This window comes from Protopterus annectens, chromosome 17.part0, assembly GCF_019279795.1.
Source record: "Protopterus annectens isolate FY-2018-M chromosome 17.part0, PAN1.0, whole genome shotgun sequence".
NCBI lineage: Eukaryota > Metazoa > Chordata > Ceratodontiformes > Protopteridae > Protopterus > Protopterus annectens.
In genome coordinates, this window is record NC_056751.1 from 821,167,300 (window position 1) to 821,193,177 (window position 25,878).

General features: G+C 43.5%; 1 protein-coding gene across 1 annotated transcript in view; it reads right to left on the bottom strand.

Annotated features, from left to right (window-relative positions):
- The window catches only part of LYVE1 (lymphatic vessel endothelial hyaluronan receptor 1), a 428,786-nt gene that overhangs the window by 232,503 nt on the left and 170,405 nt on the right, over positions 1 to 25,878 (bottom strand). The window contains exons 5-6 of the mRNA XM_044059009.1: positions 4,644 to 4,812; positions 4,411 to 4,550 (exon numbers count right to left, since the gene is read on the bottom strand). Coding sequence (XP_043914944.1) covers positions 4,411 to 4,550; positions 4,644 to 4,812 — 309 coding nt within the window. The remainder of the gene's footprint in view (positions 1 to 4,410; positions 4,551 to 4,643; positions 4,813 to 25,878) is intronic.

The following is a 25,878-nucleotide window of genomic DNA, read 5'->3' on the forward strand; positions in this document are numbered from 1 at the left end:
TCCAAAGGGCAGAGCTCTGAACTGGTAGTGACTGGCTCCCAGCTGAAAGCATAAGTGTCTCCAGGAGTGCCTGTCTATTTTGATGTGATAGTACATGTCCTTAAGATCTATGGAGTACATACAATCTTTCTTGCATACAAACAGCAGAATGGATTGAACTGTAACCATTTTGAACTTTGATTTCTTTACAAATTCATTTAATTAGCTTAGATCCAGAACTGGTCTTAGTTTGCTTGTCTTTTTTGGAGTGAAAGGAAATGAAGAAATGTGAGTAAGTTCTGACTCCTGTTTGGTTTGGTGGGACCTCCTAATTGACTCTTTTATCTGGCAGCTTTTGATTTTTTTTGCTGCAGCTTCCCTCTGACTGGGTGGAATGTTGGGTAGCTTCTTTCTTTTGGAAATTGGAATCTGGGAAAAGGGTTTGGAGTAATCTCTGGATATAATTTGTAGCACACAAATATTTTTTATAGCAGCCCAGGCTTCTGGGTGCCAGGACAAAAGTCCCTAGACTGCCTCCAGAGGTGAGCAGTTGGGTAGCACTTCAGGAGCGCTGAAAGAATATCAGGAACCATAATTTTATGAGCCTCCTAAGCCTTGAGGGTGGTGTCTTCCTTTCAAACTCCTTCCTCTGCCTGTAAAACAGTTGTCTCTGTGTGAGTCCTGGAAAGGTCCCTGGGATTTGTGTAATTACATTTTCCTGCCACCTCTCTGATTCCTTGAAAAAGTTTGTTGAATGGAAGAAAAATTAATTTCTATGTTCCTTCTTGTTTACTGTGGCTAAGTGTTGCTTTCACAGAAGGGTCATACAAAGATTTTCCATCAATGGGGGCATTGATAAAAGAAGACTTGAAAGACTCTGCAAAGTCACATAGCTGCATCAAGGCATGTCTTCTTATGGCAATGACTGAACTGGATGCCTGTGAGGCACCTTCTGCTGCATGAGAGATTAACCTCATGGATGCATTGGGAACTGACAAAAGTGTGGCCAGCTGAGAAAATGATCTTTTGAAATCATCTGCAGACATGGACTTTGAGACAGAGTTTGATAGTTCTTTTGTGAAATCTGTCTGTATTCTTGTAGAATATATCAAGTAGTTCAGGGAACTCAGGGCAAAGGTCACTGAAGCAAATATATGCTTTCCAAATCTGTCCAGCTCCCTAGACTCTGTTAGCGGGTGGACAGAGGAACTCTGCTCTTCTAGCTTCTTTTTGGTGGCTGCTGCCACAAACATTGCATAGACAGGGAGTCCTTTGCTCCAGTAGGGTTTATCCTTTGGTGGGGCTAAAAACTTGTCCGGGTAACATGGATAGGTTAAACAGAATCTGGCTCCTTCCATGCCTGGTGAGAGACTAGGTCAATGAGCTCATAAGCCGTGGGAGTCACCCAAGACATAGATTAGATAGCACCAAAAACATTTAGAAATACTGACTCCTTTGGTAAAAGATTGTCAGTGGACCAACAACCTTTCTGCTTAGGGATCTCTAAAATGTCTCTAAATGAGACATCATTGGTGGTGATCTGGAGGATCCTTCCCCTTCCTTGAAATCAGTATCTTCAGTGAGAGATTCCAAAGGGGAATCTATGTGCCTCCTCTTGCATGTTCTTTACCGGTGGACCTCCTCAGGGAGATGTTCTGGGGAGGTGTCAGAAGAGAGGGGAAATTCTCCCATGGGAACTGACTGGAAGCTAGGTGGAACTGGCTGCCCCCATGGAATATGTCTGATGGAATCATAGCTCCCAAAAAAGAAGGAATAAAGGTAGGATCTGGGGGAGGATGAGAGACCAGATCTCTAGAATGAGAAAAGACCCTTTTCACAACCTTCATATGTTCCATAACTGGTAGATCATGACTCTGACCCGATCCATGCCTTGAGAAGGGAACTACACAAGAGTTGGATCCAACATCTGTTGTATGTGCCAAGTCAGATCCAAGGATTGGATCTGTAACCCATTTGTTGAGGAAGAATGAAAAGGACATCAGATCAAATATTTGCTTCCTGCTCTAAACTAGAACTTTTAAAATTCCAAAGAAGAAAAGCTACTTTAAAGTAAAAGTAAAACAAATGGTAGAAAAATAAAAACAAAAAAATGATGCAAGTTTGCAAATCTTTGTTTTAGAGAATAGTCATACAACAGTGGCAGTTCCTGAAAAAAATGCTACTTTTCAGTTCCTGACACAGGTCAAATAGATTTGGTAGTTTTGAAAATCCAGTATGATGGTTTCTATGCATTAAGGTTTAGTCCACCAATTGCTTCAATCTGCTGAAAACATGAATTTCTAACTTTCCCATACATAAATTTAATATGAAAACTAATAAATAATTTGAATACCTTATCAAACTATGTTTACTCCCTCCATTATTTTTATAATGAATAAAGAAGATGGCTAATGGTTACTAAAATGCATCTGTTTAGTGGAGTAGCGCTCTTGATCACAAGGGGCCATTTCAGGCTCAGTCCAAGAGCACTGTCTCATTGAATGACTTGTTAAGAATCACACAGTAAACAGTTGGATGCTCTGGGACTCAAACCTGGACTACTGTATGATATAAATATATCAACCACAGTCTAAATAACTTGATAGAGGATAGCCCTGTCTAACTCCAGGGGTACAGGAGTAAGGCTAACGAGAGAGAGAGCAAGAAAGAAAGAGATTGTAACTATTTACTGAAATAGTTATTTGAGAATCCCTTTATCAATTGTACACCAATTCAATGTACTGGGATAGTACACTGGTACAGCAGTTATCATTACTGCTTTTACAGTGCTTGCTTGTCTAGTTTGGTTCTCAGCTGGGCTGCATTATTTGTGGATATGCCCACGGTTTATGTCTCCATGTGGATTTCTAATAGGTACCCCAGTTTCAACCAACATCTCAAAGATGTGTGTGTGTGTGTGTGTGTGTGTGTGTGTGTGTGTGTGTGTGTGTGTGTGTGTGTGTGTGTGTGTGTGTCAGATAATTAATTAATGAATGAATATATGTTCATCAGGAAACTGGTGCTGTCTTAAAACTTGAAAGACAAAATCATGATTAATTAAATATAATACACTGCTGGCATCATAAATGATTTTTGAAGGAATTTTTCATTTCACATCTAAATTTAAAAAAATAAAAGTATATAATACCCTGAAGAATGATTGCTCCCTGTCATGTTTTTATGATACAAGTAAATGAAAAGTGGGTCATAAAGCACCATCCTATTGTATTTTCACTAGCATAATGTTAAACACATGAGTTTGTAATAATAGTTTTGACTATAATTAGATTAGAATCTGTTTTTTTCCCTTGTTTATAAGTATCATCAAAACAAACTTCAACATGGGGGAAATACCTAATAAGGCTCTTTCAGCAACATTGTTTTGCATAAATATAAGAAGACCACAAAGAGTAGAAAAGCAATATGCCTTGCAATTTTTCTCTGAATGCTGGGTTACTCAAATAAGTTATTATTTTGCAAAATTGCTTAGCTGTGTGAAACAAATGACAAGTAGCTTTTCTAAATACATGTTGCAGATTATTAGCGACAGAAAAACATTGGTGTGCATTCTATCTAGACCCAGTACAGTTTTCAGTTTTCAGCCCTTGCAGACATGGTCATCTACGTATTTGTTGCAGTTCAGAATGCATTAGAAAAGGTTTTAAAATACAAGCTCATATTCTGTACATATGATATATTCTTTAGAGAATAACTATATGCTGAAAATGTATATCTAAGTATTAAAGGTAACCTCTTATTTTTTAGAAAAGAAAGATGATGTTGACAAATATTAAATGTAAGCAGCTCTCTGATATAGAGGATAAAGGTGTCCTGGAATTGATTAATGCCCCAGTACCATTGCAGTTTAGATTCTGACTAGGGGAGCAGGTTGATAAGACATGCCCATAGTCCAGCCTGTGCATATAGATGGATGAGAGCAATAGTCCATGCCAGCAGATGCACTTCGGCCTCCTTGTGTACCTGAAAGCCTCGGCATAAGGGTGACTAATAACTCACAGCCCCAGCAAAGATGAAGGGTGACACAACAACAAGGACTACCCATGTTCCTGTTGGTTGAGTAATAGTATGAACTCTACATTGGGGTAATTCCCCAAGAGACTTGTTCCACTTGAGAAGATAAGCCAGACATATGGACTGACAGGAATGAAGGTAGGCTGGAGAGAGCTGACATCACCACAACACATGATTGTGGGTGTTGATTAAATGTAGTTGACTGGGGTAAGTGTCTATGGATGAGAAAAATATATAAAAGTGAGATAACAGAAAATGTGAATGATAATACCATGAAGAATTAAATAGGAATTCATAAAATGATGAGGATGAGAAAAACATTCACTTTCTATGGTATTTGACAAGAGATTTTTTTTTTTGGGATAACATTTTAAAATTCTTATACCAAAATGATCTCACCTGTAGTGTTGAAACAAAATGCATCGAACTTTGTTTTAGGAGAGTTATACCAGACCATTACTCCTGTTTTATTTTGACCACATCTGGAGTTTGGTCTGACTCGAGAGATGATAGTTACCTTATCTGACACCCAGCCATACCTACAAGATAATGTTACAAATATTTAAAATATATATTAAAATATTAGTGAAATGTAAATGAGGACAACAGCATTTCTAATCACATCATCTTACCTGCAGGTTTCAAAGCCATTGCTGTTAGCTTTTTCTAGTTGTAATTTACTTGCAAGAACTGTGCCCAGGAAGTGACAGGTATCTTTTGCTTCAGAGTAGTTGAAGCTGTAATTTTTTCCAGACTGAACCAGAAATACTCCAGAAATTCTGCAGTCACTAAATGTCAGATCTGCAAACAATGCAGAAACCATTAGACCTGGATTACAGTATGCAGAAGGGGAATCTCTTGTAATGGGAAACATCAAACATTTAAATAAGGAGTTTTTATCTCATACTTGATATAGTTGACATACTGAAAAGAAAAGCAGTCTGCAATATAAATTATATAGATAATATTTATGTCCTGAGGCCTTCTCTGAAAAGTACGTATTGAGTAAGACAGAGATCATCCCTGATCCGGAGATTTCACATGCATATCCACAGCAAAGATCTGCTTAAGTTGAACCTTCTTAATCAGTATGGGTTTGGCCAGAAAGTGTGTGATGCAGCTCTAATTCCAAATAAATAGAAAGAGTTAATGGTGCCTTATAATTCTAACAGTAAAGCTTTGTGTGTGTGTGTGTGGCTAGAGATGTGGGACTTTTTGCTGCCCCTTTTTATACAGAGACTTGAGCTGAATCTTCTAATCCTTCTTATCTAGAACACCTAAACAAAATACTTGTAGCCATAACAAAATAAAATAAAACACAGAAAAAATGCAGAGATGTCAAATGTCTTCAACCAAGCCTTATTTGATGAGCTCTTTTTTTCACGTCATACAATTCAGTTTGGGATTATGCTCTAGTATAAATAGGTTCATAAATTCAAAGTAAAAAGTCAGATATTAGTAGAGGGGACTGGAAGACAGTGCTAGAAGTGATCCAGTCATGGTGAAAAAATGCTGTGGGGTTAATGTGTAAATACATATATGCTAATATGAGGGCCAGCAGGGTAACTGCAGTTCTTCACTGGTCAAGGTTTTGGGCAGGCATGCGCTTTTGTTGTACATATCAGTATAGTGCAGGAGTCAGTCAATATGTTGCCTACACTGACAAATGTGAGAAACAAAGTGTGCTGTGTGACTCACCCCTATACTCAAACAAGACGTCCAACACAAACATGAGCCTACCAAATACTCGACTAATGGAGAGCTGCCATTACCCTGCCCACTCCTGTATTAGTAATGAGGACATATGACTGAGTGGCACACACTGCCTTACAGGAAGCACAACAACAGTGTGAGGTTCCATGACTGTTGTTACATATCATTTGGTCCATGTATGTGTAGACTGAGAGTTGTGTCTACATTGTCAATGTTAATTCAGATGCATTCACAGTGGGTATGGGACTTCTCAAAGGGTTGGCATTTCTCCCTTCCTGGTCATAATTTTCATGGACATGATATCAAGGTACAGCTGAGGTTTTGAGAACATCCATTTTGGGGAAGTGAGAGTTATACCTCTGTTGTTTGCAGATGATGTTGTCCTCTTTAATGAAATGACTCTGATCTCTAATGTGTACTGGAGCAGTTCACTACTGAGTGTGAAAAGTATCACTTCTAAATCAGGGACCGTGTTTCTGTCCTGAAATAAAGTGAATTGGTCTCTGAAGATGATGGGGAAGAGCAGGTGTTCAAATATCTTAGGGTCTTGTTCATGAGAAGGTTAAAGGGATCAGGGGACTAAGGAACAGATGGGTGTCTCTGTGACATTACTTTAGGCTTTGTACTGGACTATGGTGGTGAAGCAGGACTTGAGTTCTAGGACAGAGTTTTCAAGTTACTAGTTGGTATATGTCCCCATCCTCATCTATAGCCATGAACTTTGGATAGTGATTTGCTTCTTCATAGGTAAGTACTAGGCAATCAGTCTACAAACAATTACAAGCCTAGCCAATGACCAGAGGCCAGAATCAAAACCTGCACCTTGTGACTGAGTAGTTAATACCTCAACCATTATGCCAGCTCCCCCCAAAAAGATGATAATCAAACCCTGTACCTTGTGAATGCACGATAAAAACCTTAACCATTATGCCAATACCTAATGAGATCACAGATAAAAACAGTGGAAAGGAAATTCCTCTGAAGAGCTGTAGGGCTCACTGTTCAGGGCAGAAAGAGTTGCTTGGCCATTGGAGAGAATTTTGATGAGCCAGTTAAGATGTTTAAGAAATCTAATAAGGAATCTTTCTCAGTGATTCCCATCAGAGCCCACTGAAAAGAGGCCAAAATGCAGAGACATTACATGCTGGAGAGGTTTTATCTCTCAGCTGGTCTGGGAATACTACTGCACCTCCCAGTGTAAACTGGAGACTGTAGCTGGGATAGGGAAGTCTGATCTGCACTTCTCTGCATGTTACCACAATGACGCCGATCTGGATAAGTGCTTATAAGATGGAATGGATGGATATTTATGGCTGTAAATCTAGTGCTAGCTGGACTTGTCTTAAGGCTGTCAGGCTACGCTCTTTAACTCTGTAAGCTTCACAGAAAAATACCTTTATAGTCCATGTGACACCCCTACTCTGGGCTAGTAATCAAGGAGCCTCAGGGAGCCTCAGTTCTCACCACTGACACTGGTGAGGAACATTCACTTGGAACAAAAATAGATACACACAGTATTTTCAGATGCAGCTGTCTGCACAAATCACATTTTTCCTTAAGAGCACACAGGGAACACACTCATCCTGGAGGGTTGGGTTTCTCTCTCTCTCTGTCACCATTCCCCAAATAAGGGGTCCCTATCAGACGATCGAAATGCTATTTCCGTGAATACAAAATGATCGACACATATTGTGCGAACTATGTAAACACTGAACATCCAAAACAGTGAAATCCAAAATGTCGAAGTGTTTTGGTTGGCTCATCTGTGGTATAGCTCTGTAAGGTAAGTGTATGATAGTTATGGACCTTAAGGTAGGGTGCGGGTTAAGGTAAGTATATAGATAGGTAATGCATGTAAGATTTAGTGTAATGTTAGAAGTAGGATTTTGTTAAATGTATTTATGTGTATTATTTATTTTGCTAGGGTATATCTCCATAGGGGAAGTGTGCGGTAGTTACGGACCTTAGGGTTAGGGAGGGGTTAAGGATAGTGCATAGATAGCTGTGTATGTGGGGTTTAGTGTAGTGTTAGAAGTAGTGTTTTGTTAAATTTATTTATGTGTATTATTTATTTTGTTTGGGTATATATCCTTAGGGGAAGTGTGCGGTAGTTACGGACCTTAGGGTTAGGGAGGGGTTAAGGATAGTGCATAGATAGTTGTGTATGTGGGGTTTAGTGTAGGGGTAGAAGTTGGGTTTTGGAGCTTTACTTTAGGGTTAGGAGAAGGGTTTGGTTAGTTTATGTATGCGGTTTATTTATTTTGTTTGGGTAGATAGAATATAGTGGGTGGTGGGGTTGGCCAACTATGACCGTTTGATGTTTTAAATTTTGCGGTTTAGTACGTTCGGTCTATTCGTGGTTCGAATAATACATGTTGCTCTTTTGGTATTCGCTGAAATGGATTTTTGTGGAACTGATATAGACCCCCAAATAAGACTCCACACTGACCACAGCTGTACAGTTGAGTCCTCAGCTGATTGTTCCAAGACAAGTCCTCCACCACCCACTCTGTGAAACTGTGAAATGAGTGCTCTGTGTCTCTGCTCCAAGTAGCTGACACACACACACACACACACACACACACACACACACACACACACACACACACACACACACACACACACACACACTTGGGAAAGGCTGGCACAGATTTTCCAGCCATGCCCCCCTCTGCCCAGACTATAAAGTAGAACAACAACAGCTATGTGCAAATGTTATTCTTGATTTCAGTTCATCATTCAACACAGTCATACCTCAGCAAGTGACTGAGAAGCTAACTAAACTAGGTGTCAGCACTCCAATGTGCATTTGGATTCTGGACTTCCTTTCTAAAAGGCCACAAAAGTATGTGCAGGAAAAAAACACCTCAGATACTATCACCTTGTGCACTGGTGTACCTCAAACCTGTGTTCTGAGTCCTCTGCTATTCACTCTGCTAATGTACGACTACACTGCCAAGTACAGCTCCAATCATATAATCAAGTTTAAAAATAAAAAAATAAAATGGCAAAAGGGAAAAGTAAATATAAAACTAAACCACTTTATTAGTACTCAAAATAAATAACTTGTAAGTGCTTTCATTCAACAGCTGTGAAATTTTGTGCAATGTTCCTTAGACTAGTGTTAATAGAATCCTGTGCAATAAGAAGCAGAGGTGGAATTCTGTGCAATAAATACCGTGTCTCTCTAGCTTAGTAAATGTCTGTTAATATCTAAAACAGTAAATATTATGTAGTAGGAATGTCTAAATGTAGTAATATGAATTGTTGTACATGTTAGATATTTGCACACATAGCCTGGCGTAACACAATTTCATTCAGTTGCACTTGTTGTGGAGTCTAAATGACAATAAAGTTTAATTTGAATTTGAACACTCCAAAGCCAGCTACTCTAAGGCTCTTACAAGGGTACCCAATTATACTGAGTAAAATTAATACTAATACAAATAGTAGTGCTTGACAAATGCAGCAAAGCTTTCAGAAGCGGCCATGGTGTCACCAAATAAATATAAGTACTTTCAAAGGTTAAAATATTCTCCAAAAGACCAGCCACGATGAAAAAGTTTAAATATATTTAATAATAAATAATAAAAGAACATGAACATACTATCTATTTACAATAGATACCAGAGTTTCAATCACAGGAAATATTAAAAATAACACAGATGGAAAGGTTTACGTAGCTATAGGAAAACAATACTTAACTAATCTCACTATATTTTCTTGACTGATCTAAAGAATTACTGTCCCCTAGTTCATTTACTAGGGCAAGGCAAGATGAAGTGGGTGAGTGATCCTTCTTTGTCAGGTTTCAAAAACAGACTGCCCTGAGACTTCTGTCTCATCTAGTATTAAAATATCACTTCAATGATGGATTACAGCATGACATCACATACATCTGGTCATCTGACTTCTGGTTCCCACACTACCCCCTTTACTAGAAACTGAACCAGAATCTTGCACATATGTGTCACCATACACACACATAGAGCTTTGCAAAGATGTATTATAGTATCTGGAAGCTATAAAACCATTTCAAAAACTTCCAGCCTTCCAGGGTAGCAATTAGTTCACCCATAAGGACAATACAGTAGGATTCCTAGTCCTGGTTTTCACAGACATTTTATCTCTGGCTGCAATCAGAACTATAAGATACAATCCTTATGGCCTAAACCAAGTAATTTAATTTCATACTATTTTTCAAAGTTAGCTGCACTGAGATTAACCTCTTCTCTTCCAGTGTTCTCTATTACAATATATTCAACAGTTACAATACTGTCTGACATACGGGTGTATTTATTTTCTATCCAGCAGGACGCTCTGTTGTTACATTTTTAACACAAACAGCTTTACAAATATATTTTCAACACAAGCACCTTTACAAATCAGTTTGATATACAAATGACATATAATTCTTTATAAAACTCCATCCTGCTATGCTGGCATATGTTACACATCCACTGTCCTACTTCTGTCTGGCATAGCTGGCACTAACTCACATCATGCAGTATGAAACAAACCAAGCAATGCTGACATTAAACAAGTGTTTAATAAAACAGAACTTTCAGGTTAAACAAACCCTTCATCGGTGTATAAAATACTAACACATACTAGCCATAGTTATACTATCAAAAATCACATAACTGTTAATTATTCAATTAAACAATCAATCTTAGTTAAGAACAGTAATTTTAAAAGCACAAATCTCTATTTCAAACACATTTGTTTATATCTTAATACAGGTTTTAAAGAAACAGTCTGATTTAGACCTGGTAATAAATACGCACAAAGGCGTATTATCCATTGATATTCCTTCATCTTAAGCTTATTGTTCAAGTCTCCCCCTCGTATATCCTTATACACTCTATCTATCAAACTAAAAGAGAATTTATGTGCATTTCCATATGTACTAATCTGCTTAGCCAGGAAACTAGTGCCAGTATTTCTCCTTATTTCTGAATGTTGCTCAGTTATTCTTTCTTTCAATTTTCTGGTAGATTTCCCAACATAAAATGCCTGACCCAGCCAAGCAGCTTATGGTCACCTGGAGGGAAAAAATAGGTTTTCAACACTAACACTTCATAAGGTTAGTGATAAGAAATGCTTTCTGTATTCCTAGTTCAGAAAATTCGAAATTTATGGCTTCTTAAACAGCTTTTACCTCATTAAAATATCAGTAAATCATGAAGGAGCAACCATAAATTTAAGGGTAAAAAGCATAGTCAGAGTTGCACAGTCTGTATAGACACTATGTTGTCTCTGAAAACTGTCAATAGGCCTAGTGGGACAAACCTGATTAAAAGACTGAATAAAAGTAATAGTGCCCTGCTTAACACTTTATACAACATAAAGTAGCTTACAGTAATCCTATGTGCCATTTGTTTGTTTGTTTTTTTCTCCATGAAGGCTACAAAAATGATTACAATGCAAGCTGCTGAACACTGGATTGTTATCTGGGTGGTACATATGCCATTTATAAACAGTATCATTTAGTATGTAGAAAAATAAAATATGCTGCCTCTGAGAATATCACTTCACAAAATCACCACAGCACCCAGCGAGTAAGAAAAAACATTTTGTTTTAATAATTGTAATTAGTTGAGCGCTTTCGTTCAAACCAGAACTTCTTCAGAACTAATTTAATTCAGAGTTACACACATGTTATATACTGTGTCATTCATTAACAAATAAAAGGCACATCTAATAATAAATGGGAAACAGTTACAAAGTTAATCACATGAGAACACTTCCCATAATATCAAACTGACTACTGAGTAAAAATGTTTCATCTAAAGTAGCTAACTTCATTTTATCTGCAATCTGTGGGTATTTGAATCCATATCGGATCCGAGCCGGCAACTTATTTTCTAGCATCTGCTCCGAGCTCCAAGCTCCTCCCCCTACCCATAATACACCACCATCTCCTATCTTCCCTCAGATCTCGTTTGCCACACCATAGTGAGCATTGTGGTCTCCTTTGCTTTGAGCTTCAGGGTTAAGTAAGTTAGTTATTTCTATTTTGTGTGTAAGTGGTTGTTAGTTTTCCCTCCCTCCCCCTTTTAGTGTACACTGTTCATCGGTTATAGCTTCAAAAAAAAAAACTTTTCTTTCTGTGAGTAGTTTCTAACCCCACTTCCTTCAGTGTGTGCTAATGTGTTGTGTTCTCTTTGGGAGTGGCGATTAGTTTTTAGACTAAGGCTGATCAGCCTAAGTCAGTTTTCAAAAAATGCACAGAGTGTGGCCATAAGCTTTCACCGGCTGATGGTCACAGTCTGTGTGTAATGTGTTTGGGAGTGCCCCATTTATCAACCCAGTGTACAATCTGTGCAGGCTTCAACCCGAGGGCCTTCAGGGATAGGAAGGCCAAAGTGGTTGCCAAGGGTCTTCTCCCTGCCTCCATGCTGGATTCTGCCATGGCCTCGGTCTCTGGTACTCCCGCCCAACCACCCACTCAGACAGGGACTCAAACTCCCACTCATTCTGGTGTTGGGGAAGATAAAGACAAGGAAAAAGAAAAAGCAAAAGACAGAGAAAAAGAAAAGAACAGAGAAAGGCGCAAGGAAGATAAAGAGAGGAAGAAGGATAGACCTCGCAAGAGGTCTCCGGATAGGGAACCTTTCCCTAGTCCACCATCCAAAACTTTGAGGCTAGCTTCTCCAAGGCTCTGCTCACCCTGTTTCTCACCAGAGCCGATGGAATCTTCTGATCCGAGGCCTTCCTCACTCTTGCTGTGCAGACCAGCCAGATCCGAGTTGGTCGCCTCTTTGCGATCAACTCAGAGCCTATCAGACTTGGACATGGACAGGATGATGTGGAGATTCATTCAGACCCAAATACAGATGGGAGTCTTGCCAGACCCCTCTCGTTCAGGAGGGGGGACCTCCATGCCTTTTTTCCACCCCATCTCTCCTTCCCCAATCCGTGCAGCTGCTTCGGGGTTTTTAGATCCGAGACTCTTTAGAGCTGGTAACTCGATGCCGACAGTTCCTCCTACCTCGACTCCGGCTGTTACCTTGAGTTCCTCAGATCTGGCCAGTTTGGATCTGAGCGAGTCTCGGAGGCGTGGACAGGGAGTCAGACCCGAGGGAATGGATCCATCTTCGGCTCCAACCTTTTCAGATCCGAACCATTCCCTTGGACATCAGGCTACCCTCGCTTCAGCTCCAATCCTTGCTTTGGACCCGGGGAAAGCTTCTTCCTTGCTGGGTGCCAAGGAGGTACACTCTCCTTTGGTGTTTAAAGTGGTGGAGAGTGTTCTCTCCCAGAGATTGAGACCTCAGCCCATCTCCTTGGATTCCACCCAGACTCCACTGGATTTGGCGATGACTCCCTTTGTCCTGTCTCAGGGACAGCCCATGCCAAAGGAGCCCCAGGTTATTCCCCTTGAGGAACCCCCCACTGCACACGAGTCCTCTTCTGAGAGTCCCACTGAAGAGGTCCCCTGTAAGCGCCAGTGCAAAAAGAGGCACTTGGACTCCCCTGAGTCCCTCACTATGGACACAGATTTAGATGAAGGAGAAGGTTCCCCCAAGTCACCTCCCGAAGATGTCTCCTTCGGAGACATCATGGAGATCCTCCACCAGAGGGGAGGTTGGTCAGCCCCAAAACCTTCTACAGATGAGTCAGTGTTCCTGGAGGCCTTTGGCATGGGCCCATCTACTTTCTGGGTGTCCCTGCCAGTGGACCCCTTGATGGGCCTTATCACCACACAGGTATGGAAGGAGCCTGACACCGTAGAGCCTATCCCCAAATGCCCTGACAAGATTCTTTCTCCTCCCACTGACAGACAACCTTGGTCTAAAGGAGCCCCCATTGATGCTATGGTGGTCGCAGCAGGCACCAAGAAGGAAATGGCGCAAGAGAGTTCCTCAATCCACCCTCCGGACAAGGAGTCCAGGTCGGTGGATAGGTTTGGGAAGCACATTTGTCACCGACCGTTTCCATACATGCGCTGAACTATTTGGCACATGTGATATGGCTTCAGTGAGACCTTGTCTCGGAATTCGCTGACTCTCCCCCAGAGTCCTTATCGCAGCAGAACAAACAACTGTTCTCCGCGAAAATGTTGACTCTGAAGTCGGTATCAAACACGTCCATGCTTCTCCTTTCCCATGCCATGGAAGGAGCAGCTAGGTTGGCTGGGACAGGCGTAGCCATGAGGCATCACGTCTGGCTCAGGTTGTGTCAGTTTGCGGATCCTTTCAAGGCATCATTTACTAATGCTCCCTACGATGGTTCCTCCTATTCAGTAAGACAGTACGTGACACTCTTGTCCGGAGCGAGAATGACGGGAAGACTTTGTCTGCCATCAGGATCCACTTCTCTAACCCTCAGCCATCCTTTTCTAGGAACCAAAGAGGGCAAAAGAAGATGTGGTTCCAGAAATCTCAGTTTTCCTGGGAGTTTCAGGACAACTCTTCCCTGAGAGGTAGAGGGGGACAGGATTGACGCCGACCCAGAGGCAGAGGGGGTTCCAGGAACTTTGGGTCTAGGGAACCTTTGTCTGACAGGCCCACTCAGCAGCTCTGAGGGGTTGCCCAACTGTCCTGCTCTGGAGGCAGTCGGGGGGAGATTGTTATTACACCCAGTGGCATGGGAGTCCATAACTGCAGATCGTTGGGTGCTACAAATAATATCCAGAGGCTACACTATCCCATTTGTTGCTCCGCCAAGTGCTACAAGACACCTCCTGAATGCTCCACCCGCTCACAGGGAGGCCGCAGCTCTAGAGGTTTCAAAGCTGCTTCACAAACGAGCCATCAAACCGGTCCCCCTCAAACAGTCCGGAATAGGCGTTTACTCCAGGTTCTTTTTAGTGTCAAAAAAGACGGGGGACCTCAGGCACATTTTGGACCTGTCAACCTTGAACCTGTCTGTCACCAAACAGAAGTTCTGCCACGCCCCTGCAGTCCATTCTACCTTACCTCCGAGAGTGCGACTGGATGTGCTCATTAGACCTCCAGGATGCTTACTACCATATCAAGGTCCACAGAAGCTCCAGGGGGTTTCTTCACTTCTGGCTGGGAGCCAGTCACTTCCAGTTCAGAGCTCTACCATTTGGTTTCACCACAGCCCCCAGGGTGTTGACCAAGGTAATGGCAGTAGTAGCAGCTCACCTGAGGCTTCAGGGAATTCAGGTATTTCCTTAACTGGACGACTTGCTCTTCACTGCGTCCACCAAATATCTTCTGTGTCTGGCCCGAGACTACTTTCTTCTCTTGGCAGATCGGCTGGAGATTACAGTCAATGTTCACAAATCCCTTTTACAACCAGTACAAGTTCTAGACTTTATCGGGGCATGGCTAGACACTTTGCAGCTAAAAGTTTTCTTAACACCAGACAGGATCTTACACCTCAGGGACCACATCGCTCTAATTGTGAACCTCAAATTTCCAAAGGCGAGAGATGTTCTCTGGGCTCCATGTCTGCCTCAATCTCTATTCTCCCTTGCACACGCCTTCATATGGGGGTCCTTCAATGGACTCTAGCTGTCCAATGGTCTTGGCTAGACCTGCCCATGGATTTTCCGATAAAGATCAGTCACACCTCCAGGACATCTCTCCTTTGGTGGCTCCATTCACCGGATATTGCAGCGGGATGCCCTTTCGTGTCATCTCCAGCCCAAGCCAAAGTGACCACGGATGCCTCCCAACTCAGATGGGGGGGACACTGTTCGGGAAGGACAGTCCAAGGCATGTGGTCCCAGATAGAGACCAAGTTGCACATAAATGTTCTAGAGATGAGGGCAGTGCTTTTAGTGTTGAAAGCCTTCCACACTGTTCTTCCTCTGGGTATGATTGCAATTCAGTCAGACAACATGTCGGTTGTCTGGTATATCAACAAGCAGGGGGGAACCAGATCTTATCCTCTGTGTCGCGAGGCCATGAGAGTGTGGGATTGGGCGATTTCCACCGGTTGGTTTCTGATTGTAGCGCACATCCCTAGACACTCCAACATTTTAGCGGACAGATTGAGTCAGGCTTTTCTGATGCTGTATGAGTGGTCTCTGAAACAGTCAGTAGCATAGGAGATATTCCTTGCATGGGGACAGCCTTGCTTCGATCTCTTCGCATCTCCTTCCAACGCGAAGTGCAGCGAGTTCTTCTGATTTCCTCACCAGGGGATGCCCCCAGAGACACTCTAGTCCATGTTTGGCCCCCCCGTGCTACTGTATGCTTACCCACTGTTACCACTCATTCCGCCGAAGTTCATTCAGAAAGCTTGCCAACTGGGGTGCAAAGTGATCCTCATTGCCCCATTCTGGCCTCGTCAAGTTTGGTTTCCCTTCCTTTGGTCTCATCTTCTAATGCCTCCATGGATTCTGGATCCCTGCCCGGATCTAATCTCTCATACTTCGGGTACCTACCTTCCCAATCTGGACAGTCTGAGGCTGACAGCTTGGCTGCTTCAGTTCCATTGATTGCCAGGACTCCCGGTCTTTCATCCCCTGTAAAATCTATACTAGTGGCTTCTCTTAAATATTCCACTAGGAAGGTCTATCTCAGTAAATGGAGATGTTTCTCTATGTGGGCCTCTCAGAGAAACCTGGATCCTTTTACAGCCCCTGTTCCAGCAGTGTTGGATTTCTTAACTAGTATTTTTACTTGCTGAGGGTGGTGACAATGCAGATGGTACCAGACAACCCACAGTGAGGAGACAGAGAACAGTGTACAGGCCCAGAGTCACCTACCATGGGTTACATGAGCTGGAGATAGTAGAGCGCTATAGAGTGGACAGAGACCTCCTGCAGCAAATTGTCGAGCTGTGCAGGCCACGCCCCAGCGGAAACCAAGGTATGTGTTGGCATAAGAATACTAGCAATATGTACCTTCCAGAGACCAACTGGTGATATGATGGGGATATCACAGGCATCAGCCTCCAGGGTACTGCACCAGTTCCTGGATGCCGTGTCAGCACATGTCAGTGATCATGTATATTTCCCCAATGCCCGTGAAGTATTGGCTAGCAATATGCGTCTCTTCCAGCAAATAGCAGAATACCCTGAGGTAGTGGGTGCAATAGACTGCACGCACATATGCATCAAAGCACCAGCCGGTGAGCGGGGTAGGGCCTACATTAACCGCAAGGGCTTTCCCTCCATCAACTGCCAGGTCATGTGTGATGCCCAGGGCATAATAATGAATATGTGTGCTGGCTGCCCTGGGAGCTACCATGATTCCCATATCTGGCATTTGACGCAGCTGTACCAGACATTTGCCAATGGGGACATCCCACATGGACACCTAGTGGGGGATGCAGGTTATGTACTGGAGCCGTGGCTGATGACACCCATCAGAAACGCGCACACACCTGAACAGGAACGCCATAATGAGGCACATGCACAAACACGTAATGTAATAGAGCATGTGTTTGGGCTGCTCAAGTCACGGTTCTGGTGTCTGGACACATCTGGTGGAGCCTTGCAGTACTCACCAACTACATGTACCCAAATTGTCATGGTATGTGCTATGCTACATAGTATGATCTTGCGAAAACAGCTGCAGCAGGACCAGCATAGGGCCGGGCCAAACAGCCCCCCACCATTGCCAAGGCCATCACAGGCAGAGCGTGACTCGGAGGAGGAACAACCTGAGCCTGCCCCAGTAGGCAGAAGGAGGCGTGCCCAATATGCCCTGACCTTGGCAAAGAGGCAACGCATAGCACATACACTGGCTCAGTAGGAACCCTGGGAATGATACCCCTCTCTGACTCACACATATAATAACAGGGATGCCTAAAATGACATAACCTGCTCTCAAACATGTACAGGGAGTGTAGTATGTGCATCCGACAGAGGCATCCCTGCAGCACCGCCTGAGGCATGAATGCCATGTGTTAAGCAATGTAACACCATGTAGTATATGCACACTTGATGACCCTGACTAACATCCTACCCTCACCAAGCATGATGCCACAATATGACGATGAGATGATAATTTGCAATAATTGGCTGAAGTATTGCAGTTATTCAAAGGGGATCCAATGTGTGCCAGCCTGGGATGACATGCTGAGCATGACATGATGCTCCACCTGCTAGGGTGGCATGCACCTATCAGTCCAGGCCTTATGGATACTGGCAAAGGCTGTTGTTACCCACAGCGTGCCCTGAATAGGTAAAGCTCAAAACACAAACCCACCTCCATAGGTATCACAAGGGATAAGAACCTAGATGTAATGCTACCCAATGCCAGAAGTCTAAACAGCAAGATGCATGCAATCTAAACTCACCCAGTATGGAGAATGTTGATATCTGTCCTGTAACAGAAAACTGGGTCAAGGCTCACAACAGCACCCTAACACTACCAGGTTACACCTCATACTGTGCTGTACAGCCTCAAACATGGAACAAGCTACAAAAGGAGGGTGACTAGCAATAATTGTCAAGGATAACCACACCACCATGTTGGTACCACAACAAGAAGCAGCATGGACTAGCCATGGTCAAGTAACAGTGGCTAAAACTGCCTCCCAGTTTATAGCCTGCTACAGACTACCATCCTAACACCAGGAACTGCACCTGGCCTATGTTGGAATACATGAATATATCAAGCCCTCCAAACCACATTATATTGGGTGACTGAAAATACCCAGACATAGACTGGGAGCATTATACTAGCTACAACATTGTAGGACAAAAGTTCCTAGAATCCATAAACCAAAATGCCCAGGAACAACATACCACTCCCACAAGAGGGGTAAGCATACTGGATGTGATAATCAGCAACATGGGTACTGGATGGCAAGATGAGAAGTGTATCCCTCACTGGTAAGACCAGACCATAGAGTAATCACACTGGATATACACATCCTGACCACAGTCCCTGGCCAGAAAACCACAGTGAAAAACATGTGTAAAGCAAAAGTTGCACTCCTCCAAACTGATGTGGAATCCATTAAAGGCCCTATGCAGGTGCAAAATATGGGCCACACCTTAGAACCTGTTATACAGGCATTCCATGAACACTGCCAGGAATGTTTGGATTATGTAATCCCAAATAAAAACAAGACACAATGCCATACACGCAGGCATCTGGCATGGTGGACTCCAGCCATTACCAAACCATGCAAGAGAATGAGGAAGCTACTACATGATAGAGCAAACATAAAAAGGGAAGTAATCACTGATCAGTAGTATGGCAATAAAATATGTCCACACATACAATCCACTAAGGCCAGCTACAACAAGTTGAATCTGTGAATCTTGAGGCAATGTTACACCTGCCCCAAGTACACAGACAACCCTCAACTCCCCCCAAGAAATGCAAATATATGTGAGAGATGCAACTATTTATCCAAACCGGAGGCTGAGCTCCCTCAACTCAGTACTGTCAAAACTAGTCAAGAGGAGAAGGTAACCACACACACCACAAACCCAGTTCCACATAGACCTATCACAACTGCAAACCAAAGACATAAACACAGAAAAACATTCCCGGAGACCCTAATTACAAACACACCACACCAACAGAGGCCTCCAAAGCAGACACCCAAGCAACCACAACCTCCAAACATAGCACATGCAACACATAGTACACAAAGCTGGTGTGCCAAACAGTCACAGGCCAGAAGGAGAAACAACATGCCTGATATAGTTGTAATAGGTGACTCCATAGTCAGACACACTGCTGTCCCACTCACCAGACTGAACAAGGGAAAGGGTACAGTAAGCTGCCTGTAGGCTGCTACAATACGCCACATAACACAAGTATGCAGGTCACCCCAAAGCAAGTAGAAATATGATGCAGTCATTGTCCATGCTGGCATGAATGACCTGAGATGTACCTCCCAGGACTACATGAAAAGAGACATAGATGAGCTCTCCAATTATGCAGTCCAGGCCAGTATGACACTGACTGTTTGCAGCATCCTACCCTCACCAAGAATGATGCCACAGTACAAACACAGAATGATCAGCTTTAACAAGTGGCACAATTACTGGTGTCATTCCAAGGGGATCCAATGTCTGTCTGCTTGGGATGTCATGCTTGACAAGCCACGCTGCTATTCCAGGGATGGCTTGCACCTGTTACCCCTGGGCGTCTGGATATTGGATAAGGCTTTTGCCACCTCCATAGAGCCTTTCGTAGGCAAGGCTGAAAAGACTAACCCACCACACTAGAAAACATAAGTGGAAAGAAACATAAGGGTAATGCTGACCAATGCCAGATGTGTAAACCGCAATATGCATGCTCCCGAGGCCCTCCCCAGTATGGAGAACATCGATGTCCGTGCAGTGACAGAAACCTGCTGCAAGCCTCCTGACAGCACACCAGCACTACCAGGTTATACCTCATATCATGCGTTATGGCCCCAAAACCTGGACCAAAACATAAAAGGAGGGGGAGTATCCATATTCAGCACAGACACCCATATGTCCAGTTAACTGACAATGCACGAAGCATCGGAGACCACCCATGTGCAACTAACCATAGGCAAAACTGCTGTGCAGTCTGTAGCATGCTACAGACCACACTCTCACACACAGGAACCCCACCCAGCTGTCCTGAAGACACTGGACAGTATGAATGTCCCACCAAATACCAAACAAGGTACTCACAAATTACCACATAGGTGGTAAACCATTATGTATGGAAGGAGTAATCAGGGACCTAGGGACACAAGTGGACAGTACACGAAAGCCACACACACTCTGGCTAGGCTTATAAATGCCCTAGGGTGGATAGCCTAGTATGAACCTATGAACCTATGAAGATACAAATTGTACAGGACACTAAGGATAACAATGTGACACTCACATTGCCAATGTGGCTAGGAAGACTGTCTATATTGGACACCGTATCATGAAAGGATTCACATCTACGTCAACAGAGGTCATTGTGCCCCTATACTGTTCTCTTATCAGACCCATAATCTAGTACAATGCCTCATTTGGGATGTACCTTACCTGACACCTGCAGCAGTTAGAAAGACCTCAAAGGTACCTCACCAAGAGGATAAAGGGTCTCAAATATATGTCATATGCTGCCTGGCTGTAGACACCCCAGCTGAATGCAGTCACATACTGCCTACACAGAGGCGTTGTATGCCTGTTGTACAAGGCCATGTCCAACACAGGAGTAATGGACATGCTCCACCCCAGAAAACCCAAAGCCATCGGAGCTGTGAGAGTGAGACATGTCAACCTCAACACATAATGAAATAGAATGTGCTGGAGGGACATATACATAACCCAGAGGCTCCCTACACCCTGGAACAGAATCCCACTCCATGTTAGGCAGAGCCCCTCACTGACACTCTTCAACAGGAATCTTGCCAAGTGGATGGATGATCGTAGATGCACACTGGGGGTCTTCACTGTGTCACGTCCAGACAGAGGCACAGTAAAGTAAATCATAAATGGCCATAATATTCACATAGCAAGGGGTGGCGAAAGCCACACACACTCTGGCTAGGCTTATAAATGCCCTAGGGTGGATAGCCTAGTATGAACCTATGAACCTATGAAGATACAAATTGTACAGGACACTAAGGATAATCACAAGGCTTTCTCAAATGATGGTAGGAACCTTGTTGGGAATTCACAGATATGCTCTGAATCACTCAAATATTACAAACAACATACCAAACACACACACATATTGCCAACATACATCCTGACAGGTGCAGTGCAACCCCCCCCCCACCAGAATGCATAATATCTATCCCAGCAGACTGCTGGCCCCCTGACATTGCAGATGCTGAGGTAACAGCCAGCATCTACAAAGCAAAACACACAGCAGCAATGGTATGAGATGGTGTCCTGGGCTGAGTCCAACATGGACTCCAAGAAGAATGGAATGCCAAATCACACTACTGCTCAATGTCAGCCTTACCACAGGATATGTACCCAAAGAGCAGTGTACAACAACAGTGGTCCTTCTCAACAAAGGTGTTGCCTGAATGGATACTGCAAACTACCACCCCAGAATCCTGACAAGCTTGGTCTGCACAGCTATGGAAAGGATCAGCATGTACCGCAGACATAAAGATATTGGGGACCTACTGACACCGGACCCTACCCAGTGTGGCTTTCTTAAGTGCAGATCCTGCCCCTTAAACATGTTTGACTCATTTGAAACAGTCATTAAGGTCATTGATGAGGGCAATGTGGTCCACACAGCGTAGCTGGACCTTGCAAAGGCTTCCATACAATACCCCACATGTTCATTATAGATAGGCTCACCAGCTTAAATATAAACCCTATGTCAGTAGAGGGGTTGCAAACCAGACCAAGGACAGAACTGACATGGTCAGACATGCTGCAGCCATGTCAGACTACAAACCAGATATAACTGGCATCCCACAAGGCTTGGTCCTGGGACCTCCCTCGTTTGGTATATATGTCCCATAGGTACAGGCCAACATGGAAGGACTGTGTCTGAACATGTTTGCAGAGGACTACAAACTGGCCACCATATCTGACCCTCCAGCTGACACAAGCATCCCACAAAAGGGCCACATAGAAACAGACAACTGGTGCCATAGCCATGTCAGCAAGCTAATTGCAGAAAAGTGTATAGTCCACCCCTGTGGATATACAGTAAGTGCCCACCAATTACCACATAGGTGTTAACTCATTAAGTACTTAACATGTAATGAGAGACCTGGGGACACAAGTTGATAAATATCCTGCATTGGACAAACATGTGGCTGTAGTGGTTACAGAAACATACCATATACCCACCTAATCATGAAGGTTGTCAGATCTAGATAAGGGGAGGTCATTGTGGCTCTGCAGTCATCCTTCATCAGCATTAGAATTGACTACAATAGCCCCTGTGGGATGTACCTCAGCAGACACCTCCATCAACTGTAAAGTCCCCAAAAGTACCTCACCAGGAGTATCAAAGAGCTTGAACAGATGCCATGTGTTGCCTGATTAAACAAACTGCAGCTACACACACTGCCATACTGCCCACAAAGAGGCAAGCTGTGCCTGATGTATAAAGCCATGTCCAAGCTGGAATCAATGAACATGCTGCACCTTGTACAATCTGAATGGCAGTGAGCTATGCACATGAGAGACCTGAACCCCAGCACTGACATACATAGGACAAGCTGTACTGAATGATCCATAACACAGAAGCCACCCCCACTCAAGAGTAAACTCCCAGTACAGGTGAGCCAGAGAGTCACTCATTGACTCTCCTCAAGAGGAATCTTGATGAGTGGATGGGAGATGGTAGGTTTACCCTGGGTATCACTGTTATGTCACAGGTAGATGGAGGCACAGTATACTAACCATGACATATGTCATGGCAAACTCCACTTACAATGTGTGTTGAAGGACAAACACACTCTCCGACTAGCATTAGAAATGGCCTAGGGCACATCACTAGTGTTTGCCAATGTACACCTATGTTGTGGAATACACTACCAATGTTGGACAAGCCTGGTTTAAGTAGTTCATATCTGAACATATTGCAACATAGTCAGATGTGCACAACTGGCCCCTAACCAGGCTGTTGTGCTCACTATGAAAATGTAAAGCAGTGATAGGACTAAAGCCCAGGATACTGTCCACCACAGTGAAAGTACTGAACCAGTACACTATATGGTACTACAGTGTTAGGTCAGTATGAAAGGATGCTGACAACTGTATGCAAAGTATCCCATGCAAACCCTGCAGGCAGAGTATAATCCCTGTTGTGTTCAGACACAAAGAAGTTGGACAGTAACTACACAACATGACACACAACACACAACCATAAACGTGAGATACTGTTGAAGTTCACACTCATCCACAAATGTGGTGGGCTGCAGAGTTCAACATATGGAAAGCTCACACTGGGCATGCTCGCACACTTTGATAAATGAGACATATGTCAGACAACATGCCATGGGAAGCCTAAACTGGGCATGCTCACACACTTAGGCAAAATCTCAGTTTAGTAGTTGGCCACACATATCTGGTATTTGTACGTGTTATTCCAGGAACCAACCACATTACAGCAATCTGCCCAGTGCACACAGTTAAATGACTACAGAGACATACGTGATATAGTGGATCCCTCCCATATTCAAACATCTTCCACAGATACACAAGTTGTTCATAAAAACAGGGAATGCTATGGCAATAAAGACCTGCAAACAGTCTATCAGCAACAAAAATTGTGCATCTGACAATTAAACATATGGGTGTAGAGGTCAACACTAGGCTGTTTGCCCTATGGAATGACAGCTTAGCCAGAGTGTGCTTGGCGTCTGCCTCCCCAGTACAGTAGGCTACTGTGCCACTGTAAAGTAGGTCACATAAGGCACCGTGTGAGGCTAGTGTGCTGTGCCTCTGTCAAGCAGGGACACAGTGGAGATCCCAGGGGTTGAATTTGTTAAGCCACATCCATGTTGTTGGTGTGTGCTGGAAGAGGGTTGCTGAGGACCTCTAACAGTAAGTGGGCATCAATAACAGACTGAGGGAGCCTTATCTGCATTGTCTGGACAATTTCACTGTCAACACTTTGTCGTGATGATTATGAGGGATTGAAGTGTCATGCCAGTACTGTTCAGAGATGTCCTCCCTCTGTGGGCTACTGCTCTGCAATGTATTAGCTCACTCTGTCTGTTGGACAGCTCATATATGGCTGGTGTACACCTGACAGGTGTCCTGTTGTGGAGCAGTCATGGGTATATTTGGGATAGCATGATCAATGCAAACCTTCCACATGCTCATAAAATGCAATTGTCAAGGATTATGCAGAGTGGCCTGTATACTCCCCCAGCATGGGTCTTTTGAAGTCTTCCACCCCAATCTTCACAAGTGTAAAGTCTGCTTTTGATAAATACACTTTGTTTGCAGTTACAACCTTGCCTGGGGGTGGGGATGGGATATGGATGTCCAGGGAAAGGTGGGTATGGTCAGATATCAACAATGATGGTCTACCTCTGGTGTGGAACAGTGAGTACCCATGTTTCAGATGGCCAGGTGCAATATGTATTCCCCCTTGTGGCTGTGGTGAGTGGTTCTGCCATAGCACATGGACTCACAAATTGTAGTGGCTGTAGGGTAATGTTGTAGAGTAGTTCCCACACACAATATACCTGTACTTGACGTTAACAACTGGAATGGTGTATGTGAACACCTGCATATCTTGGCACTGTTCCCAGGGAAGCAAAGTGTGTGTCCTGGATGTGTGAGGGGTGGTCTGAACTGGTTGTGTTGTGTGTTACAGGTCCTGTGGTCACGAAGCATGGTATAGAACATGACCTGCCAGTGCGATGTGCATATCTGACCCTGAAGTAGGTGGCTGCAAATGCATATATATGCTATCCCCCACCTGACAGGTAGTACTAGATGTACATACCTCTGTAGAAATAATGATGTCTGCACCCTATAAATACTGCAGGTGCAGAACAGATGCCCAGTAATTTGGAAAGTGCGCTCTGCTAATGCGTCTCCCTCAAGTGTCATAATATAGTTAGGTAGGGGTTTGAATCCTGCAAATGCTCAGTGTGAGTGAGCAGGGTTGGTGTGTGTGCTAGTCTGTGTGAGGGAAATGTCCCTTTTGGCAACTGGGAAAACACAGTACAGGATGCACATTCCTCTTTGTAAACACTGATGATGTCAGCACCCTATAAGTACAGCAGGAGAAGGGAAACCTCCCAGTAATATGAATAGCGCGCTCCGCTAATGCGTTTGTCTTGAGTGTCATAACATAGTTAGGTAGAGGTTTGAATCTTGCAAGTGTGTGTGTTTGGGTGAGGGGGGTTAGTGTGTGTGCAATTCTGTGTGAGGAAAATGTCCTTTTTGGCAACTAGGAGAACACACTACAGGATGCACATTCCTCTTTCTAAACACTGATGATGTCAGCACCCTATAAGTACAGCAGGAGAAGGGAAACCTTCCAGTAATGCGAATAGCACGGTCTGCTAATGCGTCCGTCTCGAGTGTCATAACATAGTTAAGTAGGGGTTTGAATCCTACAAGTGTGTGTGGATGGGGGGGGGGTTAGTGTGTGTGCAATTCTGTGTGAGGAAAATGTCCTTTTTGGCAACTAGGAGAACACACGACAGGATGCACATTCCTCTTTCTAAACACTGATGATGTCAGCACCCTATAAGTACAGCAGGAGAAGGGAAACCTCCCAGTAATGCAAGTAGCGCGCTCTGTTCATGCATCTGTCTCGAGTGTCATAACATAATTAGGTAGGGGTTTGA